General features: G+C 40.9%; 3 protein-coding genes across 3 annotated transcripts; 2 read left to right on the top strand and 1 right to left on the bottom strand.

Annotated features, from left to right (window-relative positions):
• The first annotated feature begins 14,482 nt into the window (after positions 1-14,482).
• Positions 14,483-18,351, top strand: LOC115252661 (eukaryotic translation initiation factor 4 gamma 3-like). The gene is made up of 10 exons (XM_029848480.1): positions 14,483-14,514; positions 15,620-15,922; positions 16,008-16,136; positions 16,348-16,584; positions 16,721-16,825; positions 16,909-17,230; positions 17,318-17,484; positions 17,581-17,665; positions 17,845-17,982; positions 18,114-18,351. Exons 2-10 carry the CDS (start codon positions 15,629-15,631, stop codon positions 18,260-18,262), a joined length of 1,626 nt encoding a protein of 541 aa, XP_029704340.1. The 5' UTR covers positions 14,483-14,514; positions 15,620-15,628; the 3' UTR covers positions 18,263-18,351.
• Positions 18,352-19,428: 1,077 nt separating this feature from the next.
• On the bottom strand, positions 19,429-20,532 carry LOC101069619 (coiled-coil domain-containing protein 113-like). Its single transcript, XM_029848648.1, has 2 exons — positions 19,780-20,532; positions 19,429-19,716 (listed from the first exon to the last, which is right to left on the bottom strand). The coding sequence occupies exons 1-2, from the start codon at positions 20,530-20,532 to the stop codon at positions 19,540-19,542; spliced, it is 930 nt and encodes a 309-aa protein (XP_029704508.1). The 3' UTR covers positions 19,429-19,539.
• Positions 20,533-23,283: 2,751 nt separating this feature from the next.
• rnft1 (ring finger protein, transmembrane 1) lies at positions 23,284-26,595 on the top strand. The gene is made up of 9 exons (XM_003970750.3): positions 23,284-23,485; positions 24,014-24,438; positions 24,522-24,598; positions 24,676-24,776; positions 24,983-25,136; positions 25,232-25,390; positions 25,463-25,528; positions 25,619-25,720; positions 25,803-26,595. Exons 1-9 carry the CDS (start codon positions 23,460-23,462, stop codon positions 25,935-25,937), a joined length of 1,245 nt encoding a protein of 414 aa, XP_003970799.2. The 5' UTR covers positions 23,284-23,459; the 3' UTR covers positions 25,938-26,595.
• Positions 26,596-26,922: the final 327 nt, after the last annotated feature.

The following is a 26,922-nucleotide window of genomic DNA, read 5'->3' as shown; positions in this document are numbered from 1 at the left end:
TGCAAACCTACATATAGATTCTGACTATTTATATAGTTGTTCATTGTTGTGTATAGCATTTTTCATTCTGTTACTGAAATGTTATCCTCAGCTTCAGTCGCTGGGACGCATTCCAATATCACTGCAATACAATTCCACTAATTGTTAGGGGGTTAGCTGTGACAGGGATGATAACCTTGCAACCCATTTTTTTGCAAGACAGGAGTATCCGTGTGTTTTTCCCTCAGGACAGAGGAGAAGAGACCGAAAGAGCTGTTATCTCAGAGATTTCTCCCACCGCAGCTGCGGCCAAGGGCAAAAACAACAATTACAGTATAAAAAGGTACATTGCAGCACAGAGGGATGGAGCCACTGGTATAAATGAATAAAAACATGAATGAAAGAGACTATTAGATCTGTCTTAAATGGTTTGTTTTCTAAGTGTGATTTAGAAAATAATCTGGCCTGGATCAAGAGCACCCCATGACCCTGTTCAGAGAAATGATGGATGGATGGATGGATGGATGGATGGATGGATGGATGGATGGATGGATGGATGGATGGATGGATGGATGGATGGATGGATGGATGGATGGATGGAAGGAAGGAAGGATGGATGGATAGATGAATGGAGAGGGTGGATGGATGGATGGATGGATGGATGGATGGATGGATGGATGGATGGATGGATGGATGGATGGATGAATGGAGAGGGTGGATGGATGGATGGATGGATGGATGGATGGATGGAAGGATGGATGGATGGATGGATGGATGGATGGATGGATGGATGGATGGATGGATGGATGGATGGGTGGATGGAAGGATGGAGAGGGTGGATGGAAGGATGCATGCATGCATGCATGAATGGATGGATGGATGGATGGATGGACAGGGTGGATGGAAGAAAGGAAGGACGGATGGATGGCTAGATGGAGAGGATGGATGGACAGACGGACGGATGCATGCATGGATGGATGGATTTTTTTAAATCACATGAATGATAAATACATGACATCATAGATGTAATTATGATTTTCTTTCAGTATTCTTTTTAACCAGTCTTCATTGTTGTTTCAGGAAATATAGCTGTGATTTATATCTTTCACCAGATTTATACAACGTCAAAAGGGAGCTGATAAAGTAGAACAGGATGAAATTCTCATTACTTTTTCCATGGATGTGGACTTTTTCCATAGTTGCAAATGATAGTAGTTTTGATAGTCTGCAAAGACTGACATTCACCGTTAAATTTAGAAAATGAAAATGCACTAAGATTATCTAATTAATGACAAAAAAATAATGCAATCAATTTAATGGTGGTGGAGCTTAAAAGCACTGCATGGAACAGCACAAAGATAATGAAGTTGAGGTAGAGGTTAGGCCTACTGGGGATCAGAGATTTGTCCACAATAATAATAATAATAATTTGCCGCATATCAATGAGGCACAAACTGTGATTCAAAATCTAACGTAGTCTCTCCATATTTAAATATGTTATGTACAAGAGGGATGCTAGTTAGAAAATATGAGCAATACAATCAAATCAGTGGCAAAATGAGTTGTGACAAGTCATTTTCTCTCAGACTGAGTTGATCATGTTTTGTGGCCATGTAATCTAAAGTACCCATGCCATTTTGGTACTTTCATTTCAGTGCTGAGACAAAAACTTTCATAACTCCTCCAGTTCACTGCATTATCAAGCTGATTTTAGGTTTTGACAGGGTGAGAACTTGTGGGACACAAATTAAAACTTTTAAAGTCCTTCAGCCTGATGAGAAGTGTTGACGAAGTGGAAATATGTTATGTCTTGCTTTGCTTTTAGGCCTTTAGACATTCTTAATCCTGATTTATTGTCCGTTGTGCTGCAGAGGCTGTGGATTCACGGTCTGCACCATTTTCTGTCTCTGACAACTAGATGCCTAAAGTCGAATAAACCCACAGTCTTGTCAGTGGGCGTGTCACAGCTGAGAAGTAAGTGCACATTGTTATCGTGATTTAAACAAAGGTGCAGGATGGTTTGTACCTCCAGGACCTTGGAATAGAGAGGATAAGAGACACAGAAGGGGAGACAGACAGGTAGGGTTAGTGCTCCTGTATAGACAGAGAGTGTAAGTCAGCAGGGCCTCATTTGCATTCAATAAAGACTTCCAGCAGCACCAAGCCCACCATCACCAACATACCCCAGTGGAGCTGCTGCAACATGCTGCCGTGTGGCCTCGTCTGGTGATCAACAGCATCATTTCATTGAACAAAAAAACAAAACAAAACAAATAGTGAGACCAGGAGAAGACTGGGCGACAGAAGGAAGTTTTGGAGTGAATCTTCATATTGTTGCATCGAGGACATGAAAGCTTTTGGTCACCCATCTGGATAATGTTGTAATTCTGTATCTCCTGCTATATCGCTTCTATTTATCATTTCTATTTGTTTTCATGCAGTAATTTATTCTATAGATGAGTAACCAAAATAAATAAAGGTGCTATAATACATGGGATACCTTACTTGTGCATACACTGCATCTTCTTTCTTAATGACAATGTCCCAGATGTGATATTATGAATCCCACTATGGCAGTGGCAATCCTCCTTGCTTTCCGACCCGCCATCTTGGGGCCCTGATTGATTACCTTCTGATAACTGTATCCCAAGTGTGCGCACATTTCTCTGCTGAACCAAGTTCTCTACAAACCTATACTATGGGTTAGTGAGTCCAATGTACACAGTCAATGTGCAGTTCTCTGGAAACCTGTACAACCTAGTTGGTGGAGTACATGCCTTTGTCCCACAAAGCATAAATCAGGCACCAGTATAGCAGCTGCCAAAATTATGAGAGTGCATACACAATTAAAAAGAGCAAAGAGACACAATTCTCACAAGCATGTCAATTATGATGACCTGCATGTGCTCTGCTCAGATTTGCTCTCACTCTCTTCAGACGTGCTTGCAGACCTGCTTTGATGTCATACATTGGGAAGGCCTATGGCATGACCTCATCTCACGCTCCCATTGCATTCTGCCAGCTAGGATTGGCTGGAATCCGGCATGTCAGTGCCACAGAGGGAGGAGACGCTCCCCTATGATGGGGCTAGACACAGCGCTATCAGTCATTCAAAGACCTCTTATCGCTGTGAGCAGAAGTTTTATTCATCGGCTTCCATTCTAATGGTCTTTCTGGGACCTAGCTTAACTGTCCAATAACTCAAGAAAAATCTCAGTCAACTTGAGCTTGGTTTGGCCTTGCTCAGTTCATGGAAGTTAGCTCATTGGCACATCACCAAATAATTATGAGATTACTAACTATGGAGAGTAGAAATACTTTAAACAGTTAGCTAGAAGTGGGAACACTTAAGGGTTGCCATACCCCAAAATTGTAATTCTTTCCCAACACTCGGTTAACTTCCCTGGCTAATTATCACTGGCTGCTCTTCTGCTCTTGTGCTGAGGTGGAAAATTCCACTCACTCGTCTACGCCCTTCCTCCACACACATCTGATCAGCCTTCATCATTTTCACCTGTTGCTCCCTCTTAGGCCTATTTAAGCCAGTGTTGTACATTCATGCCTTGCTAGCTTGTTATCACGCCATGCCTGACTCGCCAGCACTTTGTTGATCGCATTTGCTGGTTTTGACCCTGCCTTCCTTGGGCTTCTCTGTTGATGCCCTGGTAAATTTTTGCTTTATTTATTTATTTTTGCTGCGTTTGTTTGGACTTTGCCCTCTTGGGGTGTTTTTTTTTCATGCCACAGAGGTTTGTGATTCCTTCTGTGCTGTTACCCGCAAGTTTTTAATAAAGCCGTTTATTAAAACTGTCAGGAATGCTGTGTTGCGAGTGGATCCCACCACACCCGTGTCAGCTAATGTCCTACGGAATTGCAATATTTCCAGTGTAAGAGCTGCCAGAAAGTTGCAACACTCCCAGTCAGCTCCACACTATCCAACCTAGGCACACAAGGTTAGCAATATCACCCAGCTAACATAGCTTTTCACCTAATAAGTTCTCCTAGTGACCTTGGCTGCAGTTAAAGTCCCCAGTGAAGCACGGGTGAAAACAAGGGCACGACCTTGTACTGTGAGAATAAGATTTTTAGTTGGGATCCTCACCAGCTGTGTGTGACATATCTTGGCCTGAAACATGGAGCATGGAGCAGGACCAAGCTGGGGGACCAGCTGGGTGTAAAAACTCTATTCCCCAGCGGCATCTGGAGCTATAAGTGGCACATTTACAAATGTTCTGTAAGTCCATTTGTAAATGTGCCACTTATAGCTCAAGATCCAGGTAATGCACTCTCACTTTGACAATAAAATATTCCAAAGCTGACGATGACAGGAAAACAGGCCATGTCAATTTTTCTGGATTTATTAGATGAGTTTGCTGTCTCCTGGCGCATCAGACCGTAGAGGGAGAAGCATCCTGTGGCAGGCAGCTCCATGCTTGATTGGAAGGGAATGGAGTGCCAAGGTTTACGCAATATGGCCTGGGGGAACGTTTTGTGGCAGCTTACCTCCCCCTGAAGACACTTCTGTCTTCTCTGGGGTCTGCTCCCCCTGTTCAGGGCCGACCTCTTCAAGTCCTGATTTTGATATGATCATGCAATAATATTGGCAGACAACACTACAGCGGTGTGTTTAATCAACAGGCACCTCTCACATAGATGCACTTGCTTCAAGGTGGCCTTGTTTGCCTCTCTATGTATTTCTACTGAACCCAGACATGCTGCTCTGAAGACCTGGCCAGTTAGTGGTTCAATCCAGGGAATGTGGGCTTCAATACATAACTGAGACCATTCAAAATCCCAGACCCTGCAAAAAGGTCCCCCTATAGGAACAAATGGTCAGTGTTTAAAAAGTAAGAATCAGAGATGCTGACAATGTAACCAATGTTATCCAGCTGTGATCGTGGCTTTTATTTGGTTTTTTTTTGTTTGTTTTTTTACAAAACATGGTTGACAAGGCCTCTGTCATGCCACTGGGTCATCCTCTGCTCTGCTCTGCTCTGCTCTGCTCTGCTCTGCTCTGCTCTGCTCTCCTCTCCTCTCCTCTCCTCTCCTCTCCTCTCCTCTCCTCTCCTCCTAACCAAGTAGACTAGTGATGTTATTTCTTGTGTAGTTTTTCTGCCCCACCCCCTTCTGTATTCATCTACACTGGTGAGCCAGTACAACCCATTGGGTTTCATTATTCCTTTCATGACCAGGGTAAAGGTCATCATCCAGGATATCTGCATGTTCATTTACATTTTCATCCCTTTCCTAAACAGTTTGAGCAGCTTGGATCTCTTTCGGGAAGGTCTTTTAGCTTCTTGTCCAGCGATGAAACTGCCATGTTCAGGGCCAGGTAAATCTTCCTACTTAGGGTCAGGAAAATACAGGCCACAAGTCTTCTTTCCCTGCTTATCCACAGGGAAAGAATCTTGCTGAACAGTACTTTACAGTACAGTACTTTTTTTTTCAGCTAATCTGCCTGCTTCCTGCCTCTTACTGTCTTATTTGCCTTGTGTTCTTGGACGTATTAACCTCAGTGGATTATTGAGAAAATCCACACATGCAACTTTGAGGGGTCTAATAGACATGATGTTGACGAGTGGTGCAGCTTTCAGACATCATTTCACGCCATATGCAACAATTGCCGTTTCTGAGTCTTGCTTCTGAATGCTAGGCAAGTGACACAACTAAGCAGTTGCTCACTGATGCTTCAGCGGAGAGATTGTTGATCACTATCACAATCACTGTCACATCAAAGCTATCATTGATAGTTCATTGAGATTTACATAATCTTTCATTGAGATTTACACAGCTTTTGACAAGTGTCTTTCTGTGAATTCATTGAAAGCTCTTCATCTCTTTCTGTGATGACGTGTCATCGTGTAATCTGCCATGAGGATGCAGAGATAAGAAAATACATTAAAGAGTTGCTATCATTGGGCTCTCATAAAGGTTAAGGTAATGGTCCAATTTTGTAGTGGTTCTTTGGTATCAACAAATCGCCTCTCAAGCTCGCTTCCTTCACGTTTTTGCCTGAAGTTTTCAAATCTTTCAAATTGATGCTGTGGGCCCCGGATTTTTTTTCAGAAGGAACATAATTTATTTGAATTGGTTACACTCTGTATGCAGTTATATTATATTATATTGTGAAAGATTTACAACACATTCTTAATTATTGGATTATAGCTATAAAGTTGGTGAATTTTTGACTGTCCCTTGTCAATATTCATGGCTCATGTCCATATACTTATGTATACTTCTTCATTGTATCTGCTGGCCTTTAGCACGTGCTTAGTATTCCTTTATTTTCCTAAAATAATTCAGGTAGCTTGTTCACACCCTAGCGTCTAAAATACTGAAAATAGTATACTTTGTAAACTTTTGTTTTTCTTAAGTATTTTACACTAAATACATTATTTATAATTGAGTGCAATGGCTCAAAAGATGAAACTGCTCTTCTGAAATGTATCCTAGGGTAATATGCATGATATTATACTAGCCAGTAGTTCTTGACTTACAGTATGCAGTCTAAATTGTTATGAGGGCTGGTTTCAGTTAAATTTAAAAACAAATCATAGTCGAAAGACATACACAGCCTTATATTTTTTTCATGTTGTGTGGATTCACTTTTTTTCCAGTTTGTCACTAAGATATAAACCCTTCGCTTTGCACTTTCACTACCTCTCTGCTACCTGCTGACTTTTTTCTTTTTTTCCCATCACGTCACGCCCTTTCTCGCGTTGTCTCTATCTACTTGGAAACTGCACAGGAAATACATCACCATCTAGTGGCACCTAAAGCAAAAATCAATTTTCCACAAGGCTTCATATGCAACCAGACTTTGTGTCTTCAAAAAAGTTTGCAGTTGCCACATTATGGATGGAGACATTCCCCTCCTGCTAGGTGGCATTTTGCATTGTTTTACTTTGTTGTTTTAGGCAACTCCAGTTGACCTTTTACAACACACCACAACAATCCACATAGAAGTTGGCCAGTGAGGTAACAGCAACAGCTAAATCAACATCAGCAATAGACATATCCATCAATATTTGGCATAATGTTTTTATCCTCTGCTTTTGGAGCCCTTAAGAGCCTCGATGAGCACTGTGCTAATGGTGATGCACATGTTGAACATAAACTGCAACAGGCTCATTAAGGATACTGCCAGTTGCTCTACCACTATTTAACTCCGGCTCGTCCTCCCCTGCTCTCCCAGTCCATTGTTAAAACTTAGGTAATTGCATACCGGCTCCTGCATTTGTTCTTACTGAAAAAAAGCTAGTTGAATGAACTTCTGGATTTGGATTAAGTGTTTGGGACAGCTAGTCATGGAGCATATCAACTTTGTATTCAATTCCCTCCCTGCTCTGTTGTGCCAACCCCTAGGTTGCTGCCCCAACCAAGCAAATTTTTAATCCTGACACATCAAACACTGAACATATCTCTAAGTACTGTTTACACACTCCTTTAATTTTTTTTATGAGCACATTAAAATTGACAATTGCTAAAACTTCTGTATATATTTGATGCTTTTACTATATATTTTATATTTTTACTGTGTACTGTTTTTGCTAGTTTTTATTCATTGTTTTACAGAATGTATTAATTGTCCAGGGGAGTGGGAAATATGAAAAATTTCAATATGTCTGTGTGTGTATTGCAGAATTGACAAATAAAGCTGACTGACTTTAAAAATAGTTTCACTATAAATGTTGAGACAAAGTGCACTGCAGTTTACAGTGCAAGGTGAAATGTACGAGATCCTGATGAAGCTGAAAGTTGCAAAAATAGATGAACCTGAAAACCTCGCGGTGTAAATCATTCACTGTTCAGTCCACAGGGTAGACAACGAGTATCGATTGAATAATGACTCTTAGACACCCGCCTAACAGGGAGCTAGAAACTCAAGCCTCCACAAAAGTGCCACACACACACACACACACACACACGCACGCACACACACGTACACACAAACACATTCACACAAACACACACACTACAAGCATTAACTGCTTTAGCTATTTTAGGACAAATTAAAGGCATCAATTCAAAATACAGACTAATAGCAAGGAATTCCTTTATGGTGCCCAGACCTCAGTAACATCTGCATCAGCCAGGTCACTATAGGCACAGGAAGCCAAGGCTATTGAAACGGCTTTTACACACAAACTGCTAATCACCTTCACAGTCAGTCAATGTGATCCAAGACTTTAGACTGTTTACTGCACAGAATTAGGATGGTGTAAGCACCGAAGGGTAACCACAGTGAGCACAGTGGCCTGGATCCAGGCTGCACGCATCAGACAGCCTGATGACGAAGAAGACATGTCGTGGCCCCTGAGGCTCAGTTTATTTCCAAGATTGCTCGAGATGAATGGGTATATTAAGAAGAAAGGGAAGGAAGGGGGGAAGGGGATGCTGCCAGTGTATTGCCTCTGTAAAAACCTGATGTGAGACTTAAAGATAAAGAGGTGGAGGAGGAAGAGAAAGAGGAGAAGGAATGGAAGAGCGAGCCTGTCTTCAATAAGCAGCAACAGAGATGAGGCACTGGAGCATTTTTTCTATGTTTCTGTATACTAGTGTGCTGTAAAGATGCCAAGAATGTAACACCACCTTCAAACTAAGATAATGTGTGTTCATCAATCCTTTTTGGTATTTTTTTAGTTTGTTTACTGCAAAAAGACTGATTTGTTATTCTTATTTCCTGTTAGTAACATGAAGGTCAAAATCATTTTGCTAAAATCAAATTTTAAAAAACCCCAATATTATACCTCTATCGAATTGAAGTTTGGGGGTATTTCTTGATCCGTGACAGTTCATCTGTGTTTTATGTTAAAGGTTCTTTTCACTCCTTATCTTACAGCGCAACCTGGTGGTTAGTTGATCAAACAGAAAATTGTCAAATTATTATTATTAATATTGTTATTACAATATTACAGTGTGAGACTGAGTATGAACAGATTTTGTCTTGGTCATTTTGTATGTTTAAATAATCATTATTTTTCTGTAAAAAAATAAATAATCGGAAACAATTAAATTTTAAAAATATCTTATCCATTAAAAATTGTATGGAAAAAGTATAATATGCTTATAAGGGAAATAGCATGTCTACATTTTTCTGGGTTTGTCACAATGAAGACATTTTTGTTTTGCAATGATTAATCAATTAGGTAATTAAATAAACCTGTTCTTCCCGCAGCTAAGTCTGCAGTTCATGATTCTGTTACCTTACTCTGACCCTCTTTAATCTTCTGGAAAATGTCACAAGACCACCAGATCATTAAGTCCTCCAGACCTTAATATGAAATAATACACTGCCCGGCCAAAAAGTCACCACATGGATTTAATTAAGCAAACCGTTAAGAGCCTCCTAATGAGTAATTGTTGCATTGGTGATTATCTTTCAGCTGGCTACAATTTTTTTTAACCCACACTGATGCAAAGAGTGCTTTTTTAGTTCTTAAACAATCATGTTGAAAGACACATCCTGTGGATGTGGGAAAGATGTTAGTCTGTTTGAAAAGGGTCAAATTATTGGCATGTATCAAGCAGAGAAAACATCTAAGGAGATTGCAGAAACTACTAAAACTGTGTTCAAAACAGTCCAGTATTTTAATAAAAACGGTAACTTCTTAGAAATCTAGACTTTTTTGGGCCAGGGTGTATGTATCATGATGGTTATATAAATGACAAAATATAATGATACAATATGTATGTATAAAAATTACTTTATATTTAGTTTTTTGAGCATGTTTTCTTCATATTACATAAAAAAACAGATATATTCTTCTCCCGAGGTTTATTGTACACCTGAAATAACACATCCTTTTCTTTTTCACTATAATGATCTGTCATTATGTTTCAGCTCTGGTCCTTGTCTGGCGCTGATGTCTTTGTTTTCTTCAGCGCTCGATTCAACTCAGCTGTTGTAAATGGTATATTTAACAATTGATTTGTATCCTCTTCATGCTGCAGCAGCTCTTTATTCTACTTTACTGTACTTTCTCTTCCCCTTCTTACCTCTTTACTAATATCCTCTGAAGTGTGGAGTCTCATAAACATTTCTGCTACCTCCTCGTCCCTTGCTGCCTTTACTTCACCATTTTTAGGCCAGGGTAGTAGCCAAGTTTCTTTTTATCTCCATTCAATGTTTTTTATCATCTGTTTCCCTTCCTACAGAGTTACAGAACCTTCCCTATCCCTCCTTTAAAAAAAAAATATTTTATGATTGTTCCTACCCTGGCTTGTGATCTGATAGCTGTAATTTCTTTTTAACATAAACATTTTATTTCTCACTTTTATTTAGACTGTCTTGCAAACTTCTAGAATTTCTGTACACAGTGACTTAACGTATCAATATGATCATCCACATTAATTTTCCCAATTTCTAGCTTACTAACACTCCTAACTTTCTCCCAATCATCATTTCTAAATGTGACCCTGGACAATACAGATAGAGAAGTTATTAAGAACCCTGCCTTCACCACTGGCGACTCATATATTGCTTTTTGTGTTCAGGATCCTAATAAGTGAGCATGTTCGTGTCAAATGTTAATCCACAGATTGCTAATCTGTATCGAGTTGCTAATCAGAATTGGCGTCCACATAAGTGAAGTGATTTCGTTGGTACAATGATGGAAATGTACAAAGATAGTTCTTTCACTCCTGGAAAATCTGCAAACACTAAACAACTGGTGCAGGTTGTAAGTCAGCCATCACCGCTTCATGTACAGACAAAAACACCAGTGCACAATGTAAACCAAAAGAAAGGAAAGTGCTGTAGGTGTGGGAACTTTGGACACTGGGCACATAAATGTTAAATTAGACAATTCTCGTATAAGAGAAATCAATTTGCGTAGCGGGAGCACAGTAGGGAGGCCACTGATGTAGTGAAACAGATGCTGAACTTATTTTGCAAGCTGCAATAATTACATTTCTCATTCACCCTCTGAAAATCCTCTAATACCAAATGAAGATGATGGGGCAAAAATATAAATTTTGGTTGATAGCGGAGCAACAATTTCGGCTGTTTGCTCTTCTGAAAGTGTGCTCTACTGTGCACACTCATGTTCACTACTGTGGGTACATCTGCTGCAGAGTAATCTCACATTTCAGATGGCACATGTTCAACATGCACTCCTCATTTCTGAAAGGACTCCTGTGAGTTTGTTATGAAGAGGTTTGTTGCGTACGCGGCATGCCAGCATTCATCATGCTCCTGATGGTTTGTTTTTCACCATTCCTGACAATTAAGCATTACACGCTGTTCAGTATTTGCAATCTGCAAATTATTTTTGGGTATGCTGGATATTTCCACATTAGTATTGAGTATTGTGACCATGTCAACTGCTTGTGCATCTTTGATGTCTGATGAGGCCTTTGCATGAGTGTTTCTATGTTGCTGCTCTTGATTCCTACAGCATATATAGCAAAAACAAATCAAATTGGACTGTAAAAATTATTTGATCGTTGGTCCTAAAGGGTGCGTTTTGCCAATTCAATTGACAAATAACAACAAATTTTGTACAAACCTCATGATATGTTGCCTCACATTGAAGTTGCTGTGAAGGCTGTTGTTGATGAAAACCCACTGAGTGAAATGATTAGAAGGTGCCACAGTCTCCAGCCGTTGCCTGGCGGCCTTCAGACTGATGTCAACACTTCTTTGGGGAGTGATTTGTTCTTGTTGAGACTTCCACAGAGTGCTTCTCTCCCCAGAGCCCTTTTATTCTACAAAGAGCACCTTTTCCTCTTGTGTTTGGACCACTGTCTGATCCGTTTGAAGTTCCTTATGGTCCAAACATTACTACATAACTACAATTTATTTCCAGTAAGTATTTTTATTTGAATCACACCAAACACACGCATACACTTATAATTGTCACTGCTCTCCGTGACACATGATTCTTTTACTGCAGGTGACATTTAAGATCATCAATTAAGCCTTGGTCAAATACCAGTCAGTGGTAAGGCTAACTTTGATCCTACCAGCCGCTGTTGAACTTAGTGTGGAGCTGTTCCTTTTTCATTGATGACCAGCAGTAAACCACAGACGAGCATGTTGTGTACCTCTCTTCAGGTGATAAACGGTGAGCTCCACTGCGCCCCACTGGAGGTGATACTGATGGTGATGACAGCAGGGGACTCTGTAGGGGAAAATGCCGTCATATCACCATTACCATGGACCAGCCTGGATGATGAAGTCCTACTGATCATGGAGAGGCCAGAGTATTGCATGGACCTGTTTGACTACATTGACGGGCCTGGCTAAGGTAATAACGCTGGCTCATGAACGTGTTACAGTGGACCGCCTTCCACCACTGCAGAGCTCGGTCTGATAATATCCTTGGATGTTCTTTAACTCTTCTTTCTGTCCATCAGGAATTCATGAGGCAGCTGGTGGAAGCTGCAATTCAAATCCATAAGGCAGACGTGTTCTACCATGAACTAAAACCAGAATACATACTGATTTAATACGATGGAGCCCGGCTCATTCCTCGAGTGCGCATTATTGACTTTGGTTGGGGCTGTTTTGTGACGCCGGGGTATCACAGCTCCGTCGGTATGGCTGAACTCATGCTGATGTCTGATTTGGAGCTTTTCAGTAGACGCTTTAATTCAAAACCTTTTTCTTTCCTCACAGGAACCTCTTTCTATGAGCCTCCAGAGTTTAACCACCAGGGAACCTACGACCACCAATGTGACCACCGTCTGCCAACTCGGCTCCATCCTCCTCGTACTACTGAGTGAAAATACTGACATGTTCACATGTTAGAGTTGAAACAGAGCAACCCAGTAATACCCTGCGTGAATCAACAAAAGACACACACACAGGTACCTTGCAAGGGAGAGCGAGCAGCAGTTCACTCTGGAACACCCTCCGTCGGTCTGCTGCTGCTCTGCAAACCTCCTTCCTTTATTCACATCAGCTCGTTACCCATGTGGAATTTTCACCTCCTCCCAAGATGCTTTCAGGGTTTCAGATAATAACCTCACAGTAAATCTGGTGCTCTGGACAAGTGTACTAAATCAAGAGAGGTGAAAAACACTCTGTTTCTTCTTCATGCACTTAGGTGCTAAACATACAAATGCATTTAAATGATAACAATATAATAATTATTCTCACATCACAACAGGGATGCAGCACCGCAAACATTTCCTCACCCAGACCATAATGGAGTTGAAAGTGTCTGAAGGTAAAGAGATGCTACTGCTTCTATTCTTTATTAATATTTTACAATTGTCCGAACTTGTAATTAATGAATGCAGCTTTTGTGCTCAAGGTCACTGTTCTCTCTGTCTACCCTCCTCAGACTGTAAGAAGTTTTTGAAGAGCTGTGTCCTATTTAACCCGGATCAGCATATTACCCTGGAACAGATGTGGTGCCACCCATGGTTCTGTTCAAGTGCCCTGCGAGAAGCACAGCCCTGAGGTTATTTGACAGCCGATGTCCCTCTTTTTTACTGTAATTTTCAGGAAATTTGAACCTTACAATTATATGTTACCCTTTATCACTACTGCCTAAATACAAACACTATTATCCTACATGTCACAATATCGGACAAAATGACTGGTGTCTGGTCTCTGCTTTGTTTCTAAGTAACTATTTTTATTATATACCCAGCCAAGATGGGCCAAAATGGGGACCATGTGGTGGACTAGGGGCTGGGTGTATGCTTTTAGAGGTTGCTCAATAAATATTACCCATGTTTTGGTGTCTAACTGCTGAAAAAACAAGTCTTCCAAGTCTGAGGCTCTGAAACAAAAGAAACCCTGGTGGCCTTGACAGACATTCATTTAGTGTAAATTTTACTAACACAGAGCCCTTTTATTCTACAAAGAGCACCTTTTCCTCTTGTGTTTGGACCACCCTCTGATCTGTTTGAAGTTCCTTATGGGCCAAACATTAGAATCATGTGGGATAAGTGACATCTGCTCCACTTCATGTTCCTAATTCTAAGCTACTCATGATCAGGCAATATAAATTATCCCCAAAGCAAGCAATCAATCAATCAATCAATCAATCAATCAATCAATCAATCAATCAATCAATCAATCAATCAATCAATCAATCAATCAATCAATCAATCAATCAATCAATCAATCAATCAATCAATCAATCAATCAATCAATCAATCAATCAAGCTATTTTTATATAGCGTCTGTTACAATCAGAATTGTTTCTAGGCACTTCAAAGAATCCCAGGGCCTGAACTCCAACAAGCAACAGTGGCAAGGAAAAACTCCCCTTTAACAGGAAGAAACCTTGAGCAGGACCAGGCTCATGTAGGGGGACCCTCCTGCTGATGACCAGATGGGTAAAGAGAGAGAGAAGGGGGGGGGACAGGTAGAGGAGAGAATAGGTAGCAGAGAAATACATTATATTAATTAAAATAAGCTGCCAGTAGAGTTGGGTTGAGTGGGTCAATGGGGTCAGAGGTCAGTAGGTCATTTTACAGATTATGAAGGTGGCGACCTGTACATGAATACAGAAGGGGGGGCGGGGGGGGGGGGGGGGGGGGGGGAGAAAATCTACACAAGAAATAACATCACAGGTTAGCAGCTTGAAACATATGTGTCTGCAAAGTTTGCCACATGCTTCACAACTGCTGCAATTCAAATTTAACACAAATGAGTTGGTTTTAGACCTGTTGAATTCTTTATGGACACAGTAGAAATGAATTCAGTTTAATTAATGTAATAAAACTGATGAGAGCAAGATCACTTCTAAAGAACAAAGTAGATGGAGGATTGACTATTAGACCAAAAGCATAGGCACAAAGCCAGATGGCGGGGATCTGCTTGGAGGCGGAGTCACAGAGCGCATCAAAGGTCAAAGGATCAAGGTCTCAACATGAAAGACAGGGGTTTTTTCATTGAAGTAAACATGAAAGACCTCACATAAAAGACCTAACTTCTACATACCGGTTGTTAAATCCGGCTGAAGGTTTGCAAAGCTTAATCCAAACCAAAGCACCTGCTAAAAACAGTTAATGCTAATTGTAACATTTAAAAAGGAACAACCAGCAAAACTACAGTCCAAATACCGACTTTCTACTGCAAGTGAGTGAACTCCCTTTTCTGATAGTTTTAAGATAACTGCCACTGAGCTTTTACAAGGCTGCACTTTTAGTCGTCTTGAAACTATGAACGTTTATCTTTTCTTTAGCATTTTTACCATATGTATTCATATTCTCATATCTTCATGACCACTTTATCCTTTTCGGGGTCATGGGGAGGGCACACATATAGACAAAGGCAGGGTATACCCCTGGTTGAGTTCATCACAGGGCCCTATGTGAGCTATTGTGGGTTTGGTACCTTACTCAAGGGTACCTCGGCAGTGCTCTGACTAGGCAGTGCTTCTTACACCTTCCTCTACTACCTTCCTTGCTTTGTCTGCACTGGGGCCTGAACTAAGAACCCTCCACTTTTCAGCCAAGTCCCCAACAGCTACCACCACCCCCATATTCTTCAATTTATTCAAAGCACCAAACAGAAAAACAGGCCATTGTGGAAATTTTAGGGTGAAATTTTCCCTCAGTCTAAAACATTTAACACTTCAAAGAAAATGGCATATTTGTATGTGACACTATGAATTTACTTGTCATTCTAAATTATAGCAAAAGTTTGTTTTTTTGTTTTTTCTTGTGGTTTCAGACTCCAACAATGAGCACTAACAGTTACCGGGCAGGACAGGTTCCCTCCATCAGAAGCTCCCAGTGTGGTGGCGAGGGACATGGACGGACAGAAGGGATGACTGAAAATCTGATCAGAACTTTTCGGGGCATCCTTAACAAGCTCACCCCTGAGAGGTTTGAGAGCCTCATGAAACAGGTGGATGAGCTCAACATCAACAATGAGGAGACACTGAACGCGGTCGTTGAGCTCATCGTTAACAAAGCTTTGTCCGAGCAGAGCTACAGCGCAACCTATGCGAAAATGTGTCACCACCTGAAGGGGGTAAACTCTGCATTCTTTGTCTGTACGATTGGTTGAATTTGGACCAGATTATTGTTAATGATATGCCAAACCTTTCCCACATCAGCTGATGGTCTCGTCCCGGAGCAGCGATGGATTTGTTTACTTTCATAATCTTCTTCTTAAGAGATGTCAGATGGAGTTCGAGAACGGACTTCTGAAGGAAAAGGAAACCAATGTGTCTGTTGCTCAAGAAGTGAGTACCGGCAGCGGAACGAAATATGCAAGCGCAATTATTGGACTGAAGCTCAGCTTTATAAATGCACCTTTCATGAGAAATTTTTATTTTTCCTACAAAATTGTGTTTGCTCGAAGAACGGTTGAATAGTTAGATTTTGAACTCAAACTTGAATGTAAGCTTTACAGTGTTTCACCTAAATTAAATACATGTAAATCTGCCCTCAAAGGAAGGAGAGCAGCAACAGTTAAAGGTGGACCTGGAGCAGACCAAACTCAAGACCCGCGTGCGTTCAGTGGCAAACATGAGGTTTATCGGTGAACTTTTTAAGCAGAGAATGATCACGGAGGCAATAATACACACGTGCGCAGTTAAACTCCTCCAGGACGTGTGCGAGGAGTCTATGGAGTGTTTGTGCAAGCTACTGTCCATGGTGGGGAAAGACCTGGACACTGAGACTGAGAGGGTAAGGAGAGCTGTGTGCAACACACACACAGACACACACACACACACATACACAAATAAACACACTAACACACTGTCCACGCATAAACTGAATGAGTGGGACTCTTATTTTCTTCCTTTTATTTCCTTCCTTTTAGCCAAAACTCAATAGCTACTATGACTACATTTTCTACCTGCTGAAGGAGTGGAAGATGTCCACAAGGATAAAATTCATGTTGCAGGATGTTGTGGCCCTAAGAAAGGTGAGACTTTTTGATGGTTAAATCATGAATCTAGTCTGCAAGTCACGGTTGAATTCTCATCACATCTCATGTGTGACCTTCAGAACAATTGGGTGCCTCACAAGAAAGATGACGGACCAAAAACCCTTCAGCAGCTTCACCAAGAGGTGAAGCAGGCTGAAGAGAGGGAGCAGTCCCAGTTCAAGAAAGGGCAAAACGCCATACAACAAAGAGGTCGTGGCAGGTCGGCAGATCGCGGCCAATCCTTTAATGTGAAAGACTGTGATGGAGACAGGAAGCAGCGCAACCATTTGGGCAGCAGCTCAACTTTTGAGATGAGCTGGCGACCGAAAGAGAGAGAACCTGTCATGTTCCTGAATGAGCAAAACAGAGGAACACAGATTAGATCTGTCAGCAAAATTACTGGTAAATAACTGAAAAAGCCAAAAGATTTGGTGCATTCTTTAAGCAGACATCTGGATGGAGTTTTTCACTACTTGTTGCTCTTTGCAGTTGAACACAAGACAACCCCAAAAGGTGGATCATTATCAAAGCCTTTATCAGCATTGATCGCAAAGGAGGAAGCACAAGCGCAGGATTGCAATGAAGAAGAAGTATACCAAGCGCTAAAAAGACTCCTGCAGAACTCTGTAAATGATAAAATAGAAGAGTGGATCCAGGTAACTCCTGATGAGAATGACCTTTAAACTGGATTTTTCAATAGAGATTGTGACTGTAGGCATTAAACTAACAAAGGTTCCTCTCCCCCCTCCCAGAACACCCTCAATGACAGGCAGAGGTCATCAGAGGGGTTTGTGAGGGCATTGATGAGAGCAGTGTGCCAGTCAGTCATTGTTGACTGTAAGTGTTCTATAATAGAGGCAGAAAACTAAGCCTGTTTCATTAGTTTTAGTCCACATAGATGTCTGTTTTACATTATGTGAGCACATACACAAAACCAGTCTGTGACAATTTATGGTCCATGATTAGATGTGTTCAGTTTCTTTACAGTGGTGTGAAGACAGTGTTTGTGTTGTCAGGTGGGGTTTATACACTGAATACCTATGAGCTGCTCGAGAGAGTGAGCCTCCTCAAGAGGTACATCACTGATGGCCAGAAGCAGCTGGTGGCCCTGAACGTTCTGCAGCAGCTGGTGGTCCACATAGACCAACCTGACGGTGAGTGTCACGTCGATCTACCTCGACGGTCATGGATTTGTTCATTTTAACTTTGAACTACAAATTCGGATGCCAGTGGTGTTTTTCTATTTACTTATTCCTGAGATTTTTGCTGGTGCGTGTCTGTGTAGGTCTGCTGCGGATGTTTTTTGATGTACTGTCGGATGAAGAAGTTGTCCAGGATGAGACCTTCTTTAAATGGAAGACATCCCCAGTTAATGTGATATCCGTGAGCAACTTTTTCACCATGCTCCAAGAGGCGAACAAATGGACAAACTGACGTTGGGAAGGAAAGAAAATCTTTAAAAAAAAAATCTGCATCATTTCATTGTCAGTAATATCACCTGGCTTAATAAAATTCAATTAATGTCCAAATACAAGTCTTTGAATATCATTTATGTTTTAGTGAAGTTGGGTAATATGGTTCCGACTGGCACCATTTATCCTGATGTGATAATCATGTTTTACTTTCTAAAGGAGTTTTGGTTTATTGAGGTTGAATGTTCAAGACAGTTATAAACATTTACACTAAAACTACCTAAAGAGCACAATCTCTAACAAGTATTAATTGTTTATAATGGTGAATGATAAAATAAAGTGCTATATAAAGTAAAACAGATTCTCATATTTTGAGCGTATATTTGTTCTTTTCGTGATACTAAAACATTACACTCAAGCTTGATGTAATGCGATGGAAGTGAGGGGGGGGGTTAATTTCTTCACTTTGATCACACATAATATTAGAAATGTAAACTCAAAACATAAAAATAGTGTTTGTGTATAGTAATCCATACAATTACAAGCGTGTGTGCGTGTGTGTGTGTGTGTGTGTGTGTGTGTGTGTGTGTGTGTGTGTGTGTGTGTGTGTGTGTGTGTGTGTGTGACGGAGAGAGGACAGGATAAGCTGACGCCCTAAATGGGCTCTCAAAGTTTCAGACACGCCTGGTGCTCTGCACATGGTTTGGCAATTCATCGCAGTTAGTATTTACAGTACAAGTCTGTCTGGGTGAGAGTGAAATGCACAGAAAGAGGATCCTTCCTGCTCTGGCCTTCAAGCCTCTTGTGCAGCACAATTTTGTGAAAAAATATAATTATTTTTATGATAGCAATCTTAGCAGTAGTGCTTGTGTAAGGTCAAATGAACACTGCTACCAGAATCACAAAGCAGAATACAATGAACAATTTATCAGCTGCTAGGTTGCTTCCGCAGAGAATTTACTAGATTATCAACAATGTGCACATGGGTCCCTATCCTCATTTGGCATCTGTTGTCATTGTCGGAAGTAGTGTAAGTACAACAAAGCCTCAGTCCTATTTATTTTGGGCACAGAGGAATCTGCAGCTGCAACCCAAAATTGGTTGTGTGAAAAATGTTTTGATTCAGAACAAAATCAGAATTGGTTTCCTGTTACACGGCAACATATAACGATCAAAGACTTGCTTTCATCTTTCTCTTTATTTAATCTTATGCTCTGGCAACTTATAGCTTTAGTGGATGTTGGCATCTCCTAGGTATGGCCCTCCCTCAGTAACTGGCTGTTCTGGACTCGTACCAATCTATAAAATCATCTGAGCAATCTTGACCTTCCTCTCCCAAATTCGAATATCCTGCTGCAGCTTCTTGTATCTCCTCCTGGCTTCTAAGTACTCCTTTACCTCAGGGACCTCATAATTTTCCATCTGAGAGCGCAGGCGTCGGTTCAGGTTTCCTGCCTTCAAACGTCCTTGTTCCGCCTGTTGAATGTCATTCTCAGTTTTTACCAGAAATTCCGCCCTCTTTTTAATCCTTTTGCAAACCTTTGTGTGTTCGGCTGTCACACCCTTCTGTTTCTCTTTATGTACAGTGATGACATGCTGCGTTTTTACATAGTCACCTAGAAGTTCCCCCAGGGGCTTTTCTCTTTTCTGCTTACTCCACCCTTGGAAAAGGACAGATTTTTCATAATAGATTTTAAGATTTTCTTTTTTCTGTTGAAAATCATGCTTAAGCTTATTCTTGAGGCCTTTTAATACACTGTTCTTTATAGACAACATTTCAATTTTAGTGGTCTTGGACTTGTCGACAATGTACAGGAGCAACTTCTCAGGTTCTTTCATCTCCAGCCTTTTTTCATTCGCGCGTCTGAGCAGTTTTTGCTCAAATTCCTTCTTCCCTTTCCTGATTTCTTCAAGACACAACTTTGCTTCTTCCAGGGTGGACACATAGTGATCCCAGGTTTTCATATTTCTTTCTCTGAGTTGCTCCAGATCTTTTTGTGCCTCTTTTATTGCCGTCTCTGATACATAAAGTTTTTGCTCAATGGTCAGCTCACGAGACTGGGATATTGAGCGGATGCTAGAACCCTTTTTAAGTTTATCGTTCCGTTGGGGGTCTACACTGAACTTCTGGTTCTGTTTATCACTGTGGATGATGAACTGCTCAAACATCTCATTCTCTGCCAAGAGTGCTTCATTAAAACCTCTCAGTTCTTCCACTTGTTGGTGGAGCTGAATCCTTTGGTTTTCATCGTCTGTTGAGTCACCTGATGATACCAATTGTGGCTCTGACATTTTCCTGAATGTGCACAATAGTTTTATTTAGTGATTCGACACGTTTGCTAAACACTATTTTCACCTACAATAAAATAAATCAATATTTGTCTAAAGATCCTTTGATCCTTTGATGTTTGTGAACTTTTCATGCAATCCTATGAAGCACCCAAGCACATTTTTATGTTTTTGGCTTTTATTTTCTTTGCATATTGTTGAACAGCTACACATTTTTAAACACTGTCAATATTTGTCATTATTTTTGATTTTAGTCTGTTGTTGACATGACAACTGCAATTATAGGGTTAAAGACCATAAGAACAAAAACTGGCTCATTGAAACCCATTCAAATCACTATTTTGATCCTGACCAAAACAAAGTTAGAAAACATGCATCTTCTAATATCTCCACTTCATTTGATCTCCGAGGGCTTTAAATGGGAGCACTGGGATGTTTCCTTCCAATCCACAGTTTATACAAACGGCAAATGAACACTGTTTTTTTTCCATGCATGACTGCACATGTACATATCAACACTGCATAACTGTATGACCAAATGTATAGACACACAGCTAATTGGTAATTGTACAAAAAGCTCTGTGGTGGTTCGACTATTACATCACACCAAGAAGGCTGTGGGTTCCATTCCTTTAGAAGCCTGTCTGTGGTGAGTTGGTATGCTCTCTCCAAGTCTGGGTTTCACCATCAAAAAGCATACAGGTTTGGTCGATTGCCCCCATTTCCAGGTTGTTGCTGTTAGGGCTGACTGGTCGGGGGCTCAAAGCCATCAAATGCCCCACAGCGATTTTTTAGTCACATTTTTGTTGTCTAAAATAAGTGGGACAGAACTATAGAATTGCTTGTGCAGTCTTTGCATGTAAAGCAAGTTTAGTAAAATGAATTATGTTCTTTAAGTAAAAGGAATTGCTTTCTTTATATTTGAATAAAATGAATTTAATGAGTAATTAAATGTGGAACCCAGAAAAGACTAGAAATGCAAATAAACAAATGATAAAGGTGAATTCAGATTCTCTTTGAAACTAATGTCAGAGGCATGTTGACACTGAAATGACTTTTTGAATAAAGAAATAGTGCTGTTTATCTGAAACCAACATATTTTTGGATCCATTTTGTTCAGTTCAACTTTATTTATAAAACACCTGTTACAAAATACCCATAAAGATGTAAGCAACAGTCTCATGTGTGCCATTACTATGGGAGAAAGGACGTCCTCTTGCACTAAAATGCTGCAGTTCGGATCCCTTTAAAAAAATTCATTATTTTGATATTCTGAGCATCAGTTACAAAAGTCCAGGCAAGAAGTGATAAATACATCACAGACTATTCACCTAATCTCGTGAGTGAGTCAATGCATTGTGTGTTGTGTGAGTTTGCACATTGCCCCTCATATTTTTATAGTTTATTTATAGTATTGTGTGACGACCCTGGCTGTGTTTTCCCTGCCTGCCTCTCTGCTGTCTCCTCCCTTCTGCAGGCAGTGGGTGGGCCAAGTGCTGCTAAGTGGCGATCCAGCTCACCTGGACTGATTAGCTGTGAGGGCTGTAAATGCTCCACAGTCTTGGCAGTCAGTCTCTTGCTTGGTTCCCTCCTGGTCTGCTTCGGTGTTCTGGTTTGGTTTGTATTTTTTGCATGCACCACCTTTATACACTGCATGTTCCCTCATGCCAACACTTGCATTCATTACTGACCTTACAGACTTTCCACAGCTTGTTGTTCCTTTTGGTTGAAGAGAATTCCTATCAATAAATTCCTTTTTCTAAAATCTGTTACGCGTGTTCTCCCTAATTTGTCTGAGCCCTGAGCTGGTTCATGACAATTGTGTGTGCAGTGTCTGTATTGTGCATCTGGTATTTATTATGGCTGGGCGATTACTGGGGGTATTTGGCATAATCTGAACTGTGATGGCAACTGTGGTGAGGAAGATATGGAAAACAGTCCAAAGTCAGGAAGATAAGTGGGGGGGAAAAAAAGTAGTGTACTGATGATTGAGAAAGAAATATGTGCTAAAACATGTGACAGAGGAATTTAAACTGATAATGAAATTCAAAATAGGACAAGAGAAATCACAGATGAGATCTGGCCATGCACACTTTTTATGGTACAGAAGCATGAAATGGGAAATTGTGAACATTGGTGGCGGGAAACGGTGGAACGTGTTCTGTTTCATTGTCCAAGATATTAGAGACAGAGATTCACACTCAAAGAAAAGCTTAAAACAAAAAAGGATACCATGTAAATTAATAGTTATTGAGGAGAAATTCAGAATTTAGGATGAATTTAGAAGGAACAGGCTTAGTAGTAGGATTTAGACACTCCAGTCCAGAATATAGCGGCCATACACCTACAAGATGTTTGCCAACTGCCGTAAAAAGAAAGAAGGGTCACCAAAAAAAACCAAAACAAACTTGATTTAGTTTACTTTTACTTAATATGCATGTAACCAAGCTGCGACCAGCCTGTGACTTATTTTTCTGTTAAAATAATATTCTCAGGGTCTGGAAACAATCATAAATTATAATGATGCCCCGATTTGGAAAATAAAGATGTTAATTTATGAGTAACATGACTGACTTCGCACAGAGAACACACACTCACTGTTTTTTTCTTCAATTACTACTAACAAAATTTTCATCGTTATAAATTCAAATTCACCCCTCAAAACAAATAAGATAAAATAAGATTCATACAATTTTGAGCATTTGTCAAACGCTTTGTAGCAATAGCCGCTAGGTGGCGCCCGCGCATGCAGTGCTTATTTATTCCCCTTTGCTGCACGAAGAGAAACGCTGAGGAATTCTACGACATCTACTGTCGTAAAGAAGATCCTCTTATAGCTTAGACTTAATGCCCACATTTTGTTTAAACTAAACTTTCTGTTTCTTTTTGGCATCTTCGATGCTCTATTAGATGGGGACTGGAAGCTTAACATGAAACTGCGGGTGCAAAATGAGAGGTGAGCGGAAGCTTTTCCAGCCAATGGGCTAGCTTATTGAAAACATTCGTTAGCTGCAATTGCTAACGTTAGCTCGGGCCAATTCTGTCATATAGTGATGAGTGTAGTCTGTCAGTCTGAATATATATTACCACACAGTATGAATATATGTCAATCCCCGGAATACTCAGTCGCCTAATGTACAATTATCCCTCAAAAACATTTAATCGACTTCCGGGTCGAGATGGTAAAGAAAACGCTAACAGTCGATCCCGACCTCTCCTGACTGTCATAAACCAAGTTTATGTAAACAGGCTTTCGCTCACTAACTTTGTTCATTTCTCGATGTGTGTAGCACAGAATCACTTAACATTGATTTGAAAATAGCTCTTTTTTGTTCATGTTAAACGTATCGCTGTATTTTTTTTTAATGTCCTGTCATTTGGATGAACAGCAAGATGCAGCCTCTCTGCATGAGAGTTTGTCATATTCTGAACTCCACCCTGAGTCTCATGTTCAATCTTATTGTGTTTTTTTTTATTCCAAAAGAACACTGAAACCAAGGGAGACTCCTGCTGTGATGCAGCCTAATCTAAATGAGCTGGGTGCTCATGCAGGCAGCGGTTTGACCCTAACTCTGCAGCCGGAGCTCATAACAAGGGTTCCAGTCCCTGTTGCTGCTGCTGACAGCAAGGACACACGGGTGCACATGAACAGTAGGGAGGCTAGTGGGGGCTCCTCATCCAGGAGGTGCAGAGTTAACTCCCACAGCCATTCCCGTTCTCAGCCACAAGGGCGCAGTCAGGCACAGCCCCGCTCCAGTTCGGAGACAGAGATTGACCCCCCTGAGGCTGATTTGGAGTCGGAACCCAGCAGCTCATTTTCTGAGCTTCGTTGTCTCATCCGCTGGCTCCAAAAGAGTTTTCCTTTTCTCATCATATTGTGTGCTAAACTGGTAATTCAGCATGCGCTTGGTGAGTACATATTAAGCAAAGCCAGGTGCATTCATGAGGAACAAAGAAAAAAAACTGTATGAATCTGTGCTTATTTTCCTCAGGATTGGCTGTTGGGGTTGGCTTGTACACAACTTTTCTATATGTGAATAAAAGCATTCAAACTCAAGTTTTTCTTCAGGTAAGTGGAAGCCATATTTATTATCACTTGGGTGTATGCTGTGCCCTAAACCCTGGGCGTGCCTGTGTGCCCGTCAGGATCGTCACTCAAGGCTGCAGTGTATCTGGCTGCTGCTGTTCATGGGCTTCTCCAGCCTTCTGCTTTACTACACCTTCTACACTGAGACACTCTACAATTGGTAAGTGTCTGTTTTAAACTCTCATTATTAGCCAGATACAGGCTTGATTGTTTTTAGAATTTCTTGAAATTTATCAATGATTGTGGGCCTCAGTCCACTATGGTTCATGTCATCTAGTGACCTATGTGGGATGGAATAATCTAAATGTGCTCATGAATATTCCTATAATTCCTAATTAAAATTAATATTTCATCTCAATTTTCCAGCCTCATCTTCCTCAGCCCAACCATTGAGCCACTGGGTTTCTGGGAGGTTCTGTGGGCTGTCGGGATTACCAATCTCATAATAAAGTTCCTCTTTATGGGGATTAAGTGCCTTATTCTGCTGCTGCCATTTTCACTGGTCACCTACAGGGTCCAGGTGAGAGTGTTGGATTTCTCTGCTGCAGACTACTCATTGAAATTATGTCTTTTTTTGTAATTTCTTTTCTTTCATTTTTCATTTGGTGTCTCCAGGGACGATGTCTGATGCTGACAGAAGAGTTGGGTCAGGTCCACCAGGCCATGGCTCCAGTTTCGGTGTGGTTCCGCTACCTGGTGACGTACCAAGAAGTTGACGGCACCCCTGGACTTACACTGGGGATCCTTCTAGCATTACTCTACCTCATAATGAAGGTGGGTTTAGTGAAAACAATAAGTGAGGGGTGTTTGCATGAATGGTTCTTGACCTTTCTGCCTCTTTTCTAGCTCTTGGGATTCTACAGTCAGTGGACATCTCTTCTGAAAACCATGGGGATCTTCCTAAAAGGAGAGGTAAGTGCTCAGCAGTGTAATTTTGGATGATAGAGTTTCCCAGTGAGTGTGCGGGGATGATAAGGAGGTTGCTTTGCGGTTGTGTCGCAGCATACAGGCTCAGCAGCCACTAGGAGTCAGTGCAGTGAAGCGGGAGACGTGTGTCCCATCTGCCAGGGAGAATACAGAGAGCCACGAGCGCTCCTCTGCCAGGTAAACCTACAGAAGTGTTATCACAACAGATAGTGTATGTTTTCTGTATCAAAGCCAGCTGACATCGTTTTCTGCTGTGCAGCACATATTCTGTGATGAGTGCATCGCTCTGTGGTTCAACCAGGAGAAGAGCTGCCCTCTTTGCCGCACAGTGATCACACAGAAAGTCTACAAATGGAGAGATGGAGCCACATCCTCACACCTACAGATATATTGATTCACTGTATTATTGATATTAGCTTATATTTAATGTGATTTTTGGTTGTTTTCTGTGACCCTATTGACTCCTTCAGACTGATTCAGTTTCCAGCAGCACATTTGGGTGTGACTCAGATGGCATGGATCCTGTTTGAGCTTTCGTTTTCATTCTTGTGTTGTGTTGCTTTTATCTCACCTTCAATTTTAATATTAACTTTCCTCGTTTGACAGCCAGTTGGGCTTAATTTTTCAGGCTGTAAATGTAACAGAATTATATTCAATGAGATTCCATGCTTGGCACGCAAGATGAATTACAGTCAGCGTTTCCATGTGTAGAGCAGAGCTGCATGAACTCTGAATGCTCTGATGCTCCACACACTGTTGAGGCCTGGTGACCAGCCAGCTGTGTCGGAGCTATATGACCTTCAGGCTCAACAGTTCCAGTGATGGACAAACACTTTAGCTTTTGCCTCAAAGTGGCAAGAGGTTGTCCCCCCAACTGAGCTTGAGAGATTTCCAAAATTTATTTTTCTACAAAGCTGATCTAAGATTGTTTTTGTTGAAACCAAAGACTGGGAAAGACTCCTATTTTAGTATGTACAAAAACATTTGTTACACTGAGATCATTGTGTGACCTGAATAAAATTATATATGCATTTTAAAGTGGTTAGTGTGCAGAAAAATGTATGTTTATGTCTTTGAAAATTTGAATCATTCTAAAGTTTCATATGCTACAGCTTTAGTTGCTCCACCACTTAGAAATTAGACTTTACTTCATTATGTGTGTGACACAAAATTTCCTAAATTGCCTCAAACTCGGTAATCTCCAGAATGAAGCAGAATGGGAAATCAGCAGTAATCTCTTGAGAAAATGCCATTCTCATGTTTACACCCAGGAACAGCTCCATTCAGCAGAAATGCAAGGTTGCGTTTCCAACGCAGAGGCTCCAAACTGACAAACACGGATTTCTGGAGTAAAATGATGCTGTGTAAACACCGGACGC

This window comes from Takifugu rubripes, chromosome 15, assembly GCF_901000725.2.
Source record: "Takifugu rubripes chromosome 15, fTakRub1.2, whole genome shotgun sequence".
In the NCBI taxonomy this organism is placed as follows: Eukaryota; Metazoa; Chordata; class Actinopteri; order Tetraodontiformes; family Tetraodontidae; genus Takifugu; species Takifugu rubripes.
The sequence above is the reverse complement of the archived record's forward strand: the minus strand, read 5'-3'. Positions and strand labels throughout refer to the sequence as shown.

Coding starts and splice junctions, on each gene's coding strand:
- LOC115252661 (XM_029848480.1), top strand. CDS start 15,629: ATGAGCACTAACAGTTACCGGGCAGGACAGGTTCCCTCCATCAGAAGC. Junction 16,826..16,908: donor ATGTTGTGGCCCTAAGAAAG/GTGAGACTTTTT, acceptor TGTGACCTTCAG/AACAATTGGGTGCCTCACAA. Junction 17,231..17,317: donor ATCTGTCAGCAAAATTACTG/GTAAATAACTGA, acceptor TGCTCTTTGCAG/TTGAACACAAGACAACCCCA.
- LOC101069619 (XM_029848648.1), bottom strand. CDS start 20,532: ATGTCAGAGCCACAATTGGTATCATCAGGTGACTCAACAGACGATGAA. Junction 19,717..19,779: donor TGACAGCCGAACACACAAAG/GTTTGCAAAAGG, acceptor GACATTCAACAG/GCGGAACAAGGACGTTTGAA.
- rnft1 (XM_003970750.3), top strand. CDS start 23,460: ATGAAACTGCGGGTGCAAAATGAGAG. Junction 24,599..24,675: donor AAACTCAAGTTTTTCTTCAG/GTAAGTGGAAGC, acceptor TGTGCCCGTCAG/GATCGTCACTCAAGGCTGCA. Junction 25,529..25,618: donor GGATCTTCCTAAAAGGAGAG/GTAAGTGCTCAG, acceptor GTTGTGTCGCAG/CATACAGGCTCAGCAGCCAC.